We start from the raw sequence: 11747 nt of genomic DNA, 5'->3' as shown, positions 1-11747 counted from the left end.
GGAATGTAAAATAAGATCTGAATCATCACCAGTCTCATAGTTGTGGAATGTAAAATAAGATCTGAATCATCACCAGTCTCATAGTTGTGGAATGTAAAATAAGATCTGAATAATCACCAGTCTCATAGTTGTGGAATGTAAAATAAGATCTGAATCATCACCAGTCTCATAGTTGTGGAATGTAAAATAAGATCTGAATCATCACTAGCCTCATAGTTGTGAAAAGTACAATAAGATCTGAATCATTATTAGTGTCATTGTTGTGGAATATTATTGATAACTTTAATGATCGTGAAAGAAGCAACAAAAACGTAGGATTATAAACAGATGGATCTGTGTTGTTCAAGGTCAAGCAGGATTGAAGATATAAAGGGTAAGATGTGGATTAAGTTGAAATGTTTTGTACTTAATTTCACCGTTCTTTCCTCACGATTAAAGTAATGTCACGTGATTTCGGAAACGACAGCGATAAATGTTCTGTAAGGCTGTTTTGAGACAATCTTGTCTATTTTTGTAGTTAGTCAGTGCCTTTCCCATACGTGTGCCCCATCCTCCACTTTCAGATTTCAAATTGATATAAAAAACTATATGGCAAACACAAATCAAAAGCTAAAACGGAATACAATTTAATCTAAAAGCAATAACAATGATAAGTGGCTCAGACGTAAAGGTTTCAATTACCTTAATAATAACAATGAAAAACTAATCAGTAGAACTACATTCATGAAAATGTTTCATAATAATCCGCTGTTTTATTATTGAATAATTATTGCACAGTGACGTGTAATAGTAGTGAATACTAATTAATTGATTTCGGTTACCTTTTCTAAAATATGCCTCCCCCCCCCCTAAATAAGTGAGTCTCCTATATCACACGCACTGCTGTCGAGGCGGAGTATAGGTAACTATGGGTTTGTTCAAGATAATCTGGATAACTATGGGTTTGTTTAAGATAGTATGGGTAACTATGGGTTTGTTTAATATAGTTTCGGTAACTATGGGTTTGTTTAAGATAGTTTCGGTAACTTTGGGTTTATTTAAGATAGTTTGGTAACTATGCGTTTGTTTACGATAATTTCGGTAACTATGGGTTTGTTTAAGATAGTTTGGGTAACTAGGGTTTGTTTAAGATAGTTTGGTAACTACGTGTTTGTTTAAGATAGTTTGGGTAACTATGGGTTTGTTTAAGATAGTTTGGGTAACTATGGGTTTGTTTAATATATTTGGATAAATATGGGTTTGTTTAAGATAGTTTGGGTAACTATGGGTTTGTTTAATATAGTTTCGGTAACTATGGGTTTGTTTAAGATAGTCTGGGTAAGTATGGGTTTTAGTGTTTGATTTATATCCTAAAATGACGTATATTTCTTCACTTATAGATATAAGGGACTAGTTTTAAAGAAAAAGTAATACCTTTTTATTTTTCTTTGGGGGTTTCTGAGAGCCACACCGACAAAGCCCGTTATCTTTTATATTGGTGTCGTCTTGGTTCATAACGTACCTGAAAGATGAAAAAAAACAAACAAACGTAACACAATCTCTATATCGAATTCAAGGATACTATTATTACTTTACTAAACAGTCAGGATACATGTTAATAGGTAGGGAGTGTTTGAGACGGTAGATGTCGCTGCACGTCAAATATTCATTCTCTGCTTTGAATTAATTTTCTTTAAGGACAACATGATTTATTATATCAGGTGTATATACGTAAGCTACAGGAACAGATGGTTGATATAGAGTCTATTTCTATGTAGATATACATTACGTACTTATTTTCAGTGCTATGCTACGTAATATTTTCAGTGATATGTTATGTAATATTTTCACTGTTTTGCTCTGTGTATTTTCAATTATATGCTGTATTTTCAGTGTTATGCTATGTTATAATTTCAATATTATGTTACATTTTCAATGCTCTGCTATGTCACGGTGTTAACTAGAGATCTGATCTTAGAGGAAGAGGTTAAGACAAAATCTTCTGATCTTAGAAGAAGAGGTTAAGACAGAATCTTCTGATCTTAGAGGAAGAGGTTAAGACAGAATCTTCTGATCTTAGAAGAAGAGGTTAAGACAGAATCTTCTGATCTTAGAGGAAGAGGTTAAGACAGAATCTTCTGATCTTAGAAGAAGAGGTTAAGACAGAATCTTCTGATCTTAGAGGAAGAGGTTAAGACAGAATCTTCTGATCTTAGATGGAGAGGTTAAAACAGAATATTCTGATCTCAGAAGAAGAGGTTAGTACAAAATCTTCTGATCTTAGAAGAAGAGGTTAATACAAAATGTCTTGATTTCAGGAAAAATCATCATTGTTTATTTGATTAAGTAAAATGTTTTCTCTTCAAATCAGAAAATTAATTATCATAAAAAATCATTATTAAACTAAAATAACTACAAACTTAGGAAAGATGGCGCTCTGGCTTTATTAACTGAAGAAGTTAATTAACTAGTTGTAGTTTCAATCACGCTAGGAGATCTCACAGATTAGTCCTTAATATTGATTTGAACGAACATCACGTGCACTTCATCTGAAACTGAGTAATAATTCGAAAGTATCTCTTCCTTTATGCCTGGGAGTAAAATAACACACGTTAAAAGTAGTAATGAAGTCACTACCATAACGTATCGACAAAAAACAACTATGTGGTAACGACCGAAAATATGCGAATTACGCCAAATAAGATCTGTAAAATATACACGCCGAGGTGAAATGGCTTTCTATACATCTCGTGCAAATTATTTAACCCTAATTACCCTTAAAGAACCATATTTACTTTAAGTCCAAGAAGAGATTTATAAAAATATAACATTCACTTTTCTCTTACTGGTCTCCATAAATATCGAACTTAAAAGAAAAGATTACATAAAACAACAGTAGAAGATTGTCGTGTCGTCCTGAAATAGAACGTACGACTGGCGAAATATCAAGTAGTAAAGTTAGGCGAGTACATAAAACAACAGTTGAAGATTGTCGTGTCGTGCTGAAATAGAACGTACGACTGGCGGAATATCAAGTAGTAAAGTTAGGCGAGTACATAAAACAACAGTAGAAGATTGTCGTGTCATCCTGAAATAGAACGTACGACTGGCGGAATATCAAGCAGTAAAGTTAGGCGAGTACATAAAACAACAGTAGAAGATTGTCGTGTCATCCTGAAATAGAACGTACGACTGGCGGAATATCAAGCAGTAAAGTTAGGCGAGTACATAAAACAACAGTAGAAGATTGTCGTGTCGTCCTGAAAAACATTGTAATTGAGTATGAAACTATCTGAAGTTAATAAGGTAAAGTACCTTGGATTACTACATTATTAAAACATTGTTAAAACATAAGGTAGTTTAATATTAAAACATGTTAACGAAGTAAGGTAAAAACATCGTGGTTGAGTATGAAACTATCTGAAGTTAATAAGGTAAAGTACCTTGGATTACTACATTATTATAACATTGTTAAAACATAAGGTAGTTTAATGTTAAAACATGTTAACGAAGTAAGGTAAAAACATCATGGTTGAGTATGAAACTATCTGAAGGAAATATGGTAAAGAACGTTGGATTACTACATAACGCTACGAAACACATATCAGTAATAGAGAAAGCATTGTGTTATTTGTTATTCCACCGGAACTGTGTTCGATTATCGATTGGTTTCATTGGCTGTTTTTCTCTATTGACTCGGGTTAGAAGGTTAATCTTCTAAATCGTCAAGGCTGTTTTTAATCCTTTATTTCTCGCTACTCTGATCCTTTCCCTGAAGGACCCGGATTGAAAAGCCAAGACTGTGCCTAAGTCCTGGTTTCTAATTTTGAAGTACGACATAAGATTAGTGTTGTGTTTATATATTATATGTTTCTTGATAATAATTAACTAATTATCTTGGTATAATTGCAGTTAATTTCACTGACGTTAAGCTGCTTTTCTGTAATCATGATATTCAAAACAAACCTATCGTTCAGATAAAAGGAACGTAGCTTTAGTAGGAGAAATAGTATGTGAAAATCACATTTACACGTCAGCAGGATCACCTACAAGTTTGTAAGTTATATACATGACGAGACTTGCTCATTTACATGATAAAGAAAGATAGTTCGAATAAAAACATATTCTTCAAAACCCCTTTTAAACATACGTTCATTGTATTAAGTAAAACGAAACTTAATACATTGTGATATATATATATATATATCATATATATACGTGTGGTGAATAAATGATAGATAAGGCTTCATGTTTATAGGAGAAAACAGACAAATTAATTAATAATATTTATTAATCTGAGTAAAGAAAGAGTATAATACACGCAGCACAAACACTATGGAAAAAAATTAAAACATCCATTTGGAAATATTCTATTCAGTTAAACTTTCATTTGGCTTGAAACCGTCGAGAAATATTGATCTGAACGGCGGAACTATAAAACATGAAAATATATTAAATGTAAGAAACAACTCACCAATGTGTATAAGACAAACTAAGCCTTAATTAGCTAAATGGGGATAAAACAACCAGCACGTTCAAACAGATGAAAACGAATACAACAAAGTATCAATTATTAAGAGAGCAGGTCCTAGCACTTAGGATCTCAAGAAAATAACAAGCAATGTCGAAACACTACTGTTAAAATAATTATCTTATACTCAAGAGGTTGTTCACAGTTAGTTACAAGGATAACCGTCCAACAAGATAATCTCTCACTCAGAACTTTACAGGTTGTTTACTGTTAGTTACAAGGATAACCGTCCAACAAGATAATCTATCACTCAGAACTTTAGAACTTGTTTTAACGGTTATCCTTGTAACTAACAGTAAAGTTCTGAGTGAGAGATTATCTTGTTGGCAACCTGATAAAGTTCTGAGTGAGAGATTATCTTGTTGGACGGTTATCCTTGTAACTAACTGTAAAAACTTGATCTTGTTGGACGGTTATCCTTGTAACTAACTGTAAACACGTGATAGTCTTCGAAGATCAGATGTAACAACATTTCAATGTAGTCTACACACGTGATAGTCTAGGAAGATCAGATGTAACAATATTTCAGTGTAGTCTAGCGAGCTGATGTAACGACCCCCGAACTGAATGCTACAGGAACTCTCTCCCATTATCTCCCCGTGTATTTCCCTGCCTTATGTAATTAACTAATTGATTTCAAACAGGGTGGCTAATTGCTTTAATAGGATAAGTGGATTAAACAATTAAATTTCCTTCTCGTTAACAAAGTTAATTCTTTTGCAGCCTTAATGACATCTTAATAATGTTAACAAAATATTGTCTTCAAACAGGGTACCATTTTCAAGCATAAATTGTCTTTATTATATTTTTCAAAAACCTTTTGACTATCCTACAACAATGAGCACTCACTTTATTTTGATGTTACTTTCGGAGTGAGAGATTATCTTGTAACTAACTGTAAACAACCTTTAAAGTTCTGAGTGAGAGAGTATCTTGTTGGACGGTTATCCTTGTAACTCACAGTAAACAAGTTATAAAGTTCTGAGTTAGAGATTTTTGTAGACTACACTGAAATATTGTTACATCTTATCTTCCAAGACTATCACGTGTGTAGACTACACTGAAATATTGTTACGTCTGATCTTCCAAGACTATCACGTTTGTAGACTACACTGAAATATTGTTACATCTGATCTTCCAAGACTATCACGTGTGTAGACTACACTGAAATATTGGTACATCTTATCGTCCAAGCTTATCAAGACTATCACCTGTATAAGTTGTGTAGGATAAGGTGTTTATTATTTTTAAACAGTAAGACAAAGCCGGGTCTTTTATCAAACACGTCCAATAGCTCAACTTTTCTACAGGTCATACATGATTACACTATTTTACTTATATTAAAAACTATATACTCAGTTTTCTAGTGACCGCTAGAGGGCAACAAATTCGTTCTCTTCTGTTTTAAGAATAAAGTGAATCAGTTTTTAGACAAGGACGATCGACTGGAAAGTGAAACATCAGCATCTGATAACAGGATTTTATATGTTTTGAAAACGGTAATTGCTCATTTGGGATTAGTTGGATTTTTATCTGAACCAAATAAAAGCTTTTATAAATCTAATTACAGGGATGTAGTATTCTAAAATGGTAAAAACAAGTTCACGTTTGGAGAAAGACAAATATTGTGATGATATCGTCTAGAATAACATCAGCTCTTAAACTTAGTTGAACACAATAAGACGCCCTCTATCATAGCTTTCTAATACTTTGTTTTATAGATGACTAAATAAAGATTTTTTTTCTGATGTTTTTTTCTTAACCAAATAACTGAAATTTACAGTTCTGGATGTGTAGTTTTTAAAGGTCTGGATCTATAGGTTTTTTATAGGTCTTTATATGTAGTTTTACAGGTCTAGATGTGTAGTTTTACAAGTCTAGATGTATTGTTTTTTACATGTCTAGATATATAAACTATATACATCAGACACAGCACCAGTGTCCATTTGAATTACAGCTTTATCGTCCTAAGCCTAGGATAGTATATCAAATTCAGTAAAAATGTAAAAGTTATTTAAACTTACCTGCCAAATATGTCTTCTTAAGAAGCTCTTCAAAACTTCTAGAAAAGAGAACAACTTTGTTAATATCTTATCGTAAGCACAGAGAGAGTAAAGACTAACTGGTTTGTAGCAAGTACACAGATGAAACTATAAAAATGTTTGAATGATTGTTCTTTATATAAAAGTTAGACACTAAACGTCTTGGTTCATTAACAGTTAGAAAATATCATTACTCCACGAAACATTTATGTTCTCAAGCTCGTGTATTTACCAGCTCGGTAGACAGTGTTAAAATAGTTGTCAACCAGAGTGAGTGACAGCCAGTGTAGCTGTCAACCAGATTGAGTGACAGCTAGTGTAGCTGTCAACCAGAGTGAGTGACAGCCAGTGTAACTGTCAACCAGACTGAGTGACAGCCAGTGTAACTGTCAACCAGAGTGAGTGACAACAAAATCAAGATAACAATAGACGTTGTTACATACTCGAGTATGAGATATTTCGTTAGTTCTGTCCTTTACTGATAAAGAAAGAGGAAATATTTACTCATAACTTACATCTCTGTCGCGGAAACTAGATTAAATATTTGTTAACAACTCTTGTTTGTTTTTTGCAGTAAAAGTATATTCGATAGTGGAGTACTTAGTAGAAAATTCGAGTCGTAAATTTGATATTTGAACTGAGAAGAAAAAAAAGAGAAAGAGGGAACGTTTCATCGATTTTCCCTTTGTTTTTTTTTTACTTATTCAGTTCGATTTTTCGAATGATTCAACAGCACGTGCTGCTCAAGCCTTTAAAGAACACTCTTCACGACGAAATATCTAAACTCGAAAATCCACAAGTAACTTTTCTTCAGAAGACAATAGGCATTGTTCGTTAAGTTCCAAGATCTAACACTTCCTAAAAGTGGTCATTATTTCATTGATACGCAGGAAAGAGGCTTTATCGAACCGACTGCTTCTTCAATACGAGCAGATTTAATAATACAGGGTGTCCCAGAAGTCTGGACCTGTAGGAAAATAAACATTATATTCTTAAAGTTCAAGAAACACATTTCTAATTTCAGTTGTACATATTTCAGGAAATAAAATACCCTGATGTCACAGTATATCAAGAATTGATATGTATATGGCTGTTAATAGGCATGCAATTTGATTAATAAATAAACTAAGAATAAATTGTGTATTTTTCCCTATGGTTCCAGATTTCTCGGACACCCTATATTAACTCTATGGGTCCAGACTTCTGGAACACCCTGTATTCACTCTATGGATCCAGAATTCTTAGATACCCTGTATTAACCCTATGGGTCTAGTCTTCTGGGACACCCTGTATTAACCCTATAGGTTTAAACTTCTGGGACACCCTGTATTAACCCTATGGGTCTAGATTTCTGGGACACCCTGTATTAACCCTATGGGTCTAACCTTCTGGGACACCATGTATATAAGAAAGAGCTTTTATCAAACAACCATGTAGTCACTACGTACGTAGCAGCAAAATGTAAGTTGATTCTAGTTTACTCTATAATCAGTGTGCTACTTTCTATGTTAAGTCCAGTTTACTTTATAATCACTGTCCTACTGTCTATGTTAAGTCCAGATTACTCTATAATCAGTGTAATACTGTCTCTTTTAAGTCCAGTTTACTCTATAATCATTGTACTATTGTCCCTGTTAAGTCCAGATTACTATATAATCAGTGTACTACTGTCTATATTAAGTCCAGATTACTATATAATCAGTGTACTACTGTCTATGTTAAATCCAGATTACTATATAATCAGTGTGCTACTTTCTATGTTAAGTCCAGTTTACTTTATAATCACTGTCCTACTGTCTATGTTAAGTCCAGATTACTCTATAATAATTGTACTATTGTTTACGCGAAGTCCAGATTACTCTATAATCATTGTGCTACTGTATGCTAATTGCAGATTACTAATTAATCACTGTCCTACTGTCAATGTTAAGTCCAGATTACTCTATAATCAGTGTAATACTGTCTCTTTTAAGTCCAGTTTACTCTATAATCATTGTACTATTGTCCCTGTTAAGTCCAGATTACTATATAATCAGTGTACTACTGTCTATGCTAAGTCCAGATTACTATATAATCAGTGTACTACTGTCTATGTTAAGTCCAGATTACTTATAATCACTGTACTACTGTCTATATTAAGTCCAGATTACTCTATAATCAGTGTACTACTGTCTATGTTAAGTCCAGATTACTATATAATCAGTGTACTACTGTCTATGTTAATTCCAGATTACTATATAATCAGTGTACTACTGTCTATGTTAAGTACAGATTACTATATAATCAGTGTACTACTGTCTATGTTAAGTCCAGATTACTATATAATCAGTGTATTATTGTCTATGTTAAGTCCAGATTACTATATAATCAGTGTACTATTGTCTATGTTAAGTCCAGATTACTATATAATCAGTGTACTACTGTCTATGTTAAGTACAGATTACTATATAATCAGTGTACTACTGTCTATGTTAAGTCCAGATTACTATATAATCAGTGTACTATTGTCTCTGTTAAGTCCAGATTACTATATAATCTACTGTCTAGAAATTGAAGATCGTTTCCCTTTAAGGAACAGAAAAAACGTTGTTTTTTAATAGAAATAGAAGTCAAACGAGAAGCCATGAGTGTGAGAAATACTTTTCATTTCATTTTTATATCCCAAATTCGTTTTTGAGTTACTGAAAGAATTTTATTTTTTAGAGGGAGTGAGAGGTCGTATCGGCTTTTTATATGTGCCGTTGTAATTAGACCTTTCATTTCGTTGCTATGGAAACATCACACGTCATACTCTCCGAACAACTCAATGATTCCTTGGTCAGGTGATCTAATGTTTGTCTTGTTCTTTACAGCTGTATGAGATCAGATTTGTCTTTTTTTTTTTCAGATATTCGCACAAAGCTAAATAAGGACCATCAGAACTGATAGACTAGAGGAAAGCAACGTGTCAAGCTAACTCTTGAGCTATTATAATAAAAAAGTAACAACTAACAAATCCGATCATCTTGTTCGACGTCATGCGATAACACAGGTTAAAAGCCCTGCCCCTCTTATTGGGATTCACTTGAAGGTGGGGGTGGGGTGTCAAGTGTAGATTCCACCTCTCAGAGAAGGATGACTTTCCAAAACTCCATGATAATGAATGATATAAAGGGTGAACTTTTGGTATTTCGGAGAAGGGGATATCTAGAGTTGAACTGTAACGTGACTCCAGCAAGGGTAAAACAGGCTACTGCACGACCGGCTACCAGTCATACACCAGAAGTAGAGGATGAAGCAGCTTCCCACTGGAAACAATCCAAGGATACAATAGTCCATTTTATCTATAATAAAAACTTCCTTTGAAACTGTAAACAAGACAGTTGAAATGATATAGGTCTACAAAAGTATCACAGGAGCTTGGTTCGCAAATTTATTCAAAAGCAATATTGGAATGAAGGACAAATTATCGAAACTTATATGAGCGGTGTCTAGCATGTGACAAATGGGAATACATGGACACATTTATATATGACACCATGTCTGCAACAGATTCCGGGAAATTCGTTCTGATAAACGTCCCAGAAACGGTCGAAAGCGTGAGTGATGTATAGCTTATAGATGGTGTAGAGTCTGTGAATATTTTACTTGTGGATGATGTGAACTCTGTGTATGTTCATTTTCTAAGTGATGTTGTGTTTATGTGTAATGTCCAGGTTATGGATGTTTAGTTTGTACACATGTATCTGGAAGTAATTCTAACTCGTAACAAATCCGATCTCTGTTATTATAATGCTGAGTTGACACGAAAAAACTTTAATTTACAGACACGTGTTAATGATTGGTAGTGATCAATACATTCTGGCAGTAAAGTAAGCTTCATCATCATTTCCTTACTTCACAGCTCCACACGAAACAAAGGAGCTGGAGTGAAATATATGGTCACCAGAAATGAACGATTATTCTTGCAATTTTCAAAATGTAATCCAATTCTGGAAATGACACCATTTGTCAAAAGATAGTAAGTTTTTACTGTATTGCTATATTCACCTGTGAAAAGACGTTTTATAAATTACTTCTTGGTGATTTACGCTAGAGATTGGAATATGTTTATAGTAGAGAACCTTAAAAAAAGTTTGGAACTTCGGAGTTATCGAGTTATATCTGTGAACGTTCGTCTTCCAAATGCTATTAACACTACACAAAGGTCAAAGATAACATAACATACAAAAAGCAAACTTACTAACGTTTTGTACATTTTTCAGAAACGTGCTTTCGACTACCAAAGTTTTCTTACATAAAACTTAAAACATTTGTCTAAAATCAGCCAAAAAATTGATATATTTTCTTTCACAACCTTGCATTTAGTTAAGAAACGGATATCGCTAGCTTTGTAACTAAAGAATAAACCAATGAAATATAGCTAGTTTTGTAACTAAAGAATAAACCAGTGAAATATAGCTAGCTTTATAACTAAAGAATAAACCAGTTAAATATAGCTAGCTTTGTAACTAAAGAATAAACCAATGAAATATAGCTAGTTTTGTAACTAAAGAATCAACCAGTGAATATAGCTAGTTTTGTAACTAAAGAATAAACCAGTTAAATATAGCTAGCTTTGTAACTAAAGAATAAACCAATGAAATATAGCTAGTTTTGTAACTAAAGAATAAACCAGTGAAATATCGCTAGCTTTGTAACTAAAGAATAAACCAGTTAAATATAGCTAGTTTTGTAACTAAAGAATAAACCAGTTAGATATAGCTAGCTTTGTAACTAAAGAATAAACCATTGAAATATAGCTAGTTTTGTAAGTAAAGAACAAACCAGTGAAATATAGCTAGCTTTGTAACTATAGAATAAACCATTGAAATATAGCTAGCTTTGTAACTAAAGAATAAACCAGTGAAATATAGCTAGCTTTGTAACTAAAGAATAAACCATTGAAATATAGCTAGCTTTGTAACTAAAGAATAAACCATTGAAATATAGCTAGCTTTGTAACTAAAGAATAAACCATTGAAATATAGCTAGTTTTGTAACTATAGAATAAACCATTGAAATATAGCTAGCTTTGTAACTAAAGAATAAACCAGTGAAATATAGCTAGCTTTGTAACTAAAGAATAAACCATTGAAATATAGCTAGCTTTGTAACTAAAGAATAAACCATTGAAATATAGCTAGCTTTGTAACTAAAGAATAAACCATTGAAAT

At 32.9% G+C, this 11747-nt stretch overlaps 1 protein-coding gene across 1 annotated transcript in view; it reads right to left on the bottom strand.

Moving 5' to 3' along the window:
* The window catches only part of LOC111083063, a 14751-nt gene extending 8178 nt beyond the window's left edge, over positions 1-6573 (bottom strand). Inside the window, exons 1-2 of the mRNA XM_022379291.1 lie at positions 6535-6573; positions 1414-1501 (exon numbers count right to left, since the gene is read on the bottom strand). Of these exons, the coding sequence (XP_022234999.1) occupies positions 1414-1494 (81 nt within the window). The 5' untranslated portion in view covers positions 1495-1501; positions 6535-6573. The remainder of the gene's footprint in view (positions 1-1413; positions 1502-6534) is intronic.
* Positions 6574-11747: the final 5174 nt, after the last annotated feature.

The sequence above is a fragment of the Limulus polyphemus genome, unplaced genomic scaffold, assembly GCF_000517525.1.
Source record: "Limulus polyphemus unplaced genomic scaffold, Limulus_polyphemus-2.1.2 Scaffold8063, whole genome shotgun sequence".
NCBI classification, from domain to species: domain Eukaryota; kingdom Metazoa; phylum Arthropoda; class Merostomata; order Xiphosura; family Limulidae; genus Limulus; species Limulus polyphemus.
This window is presented reverse-complemented; position numbering and strand designations above follow the sequence as displayed.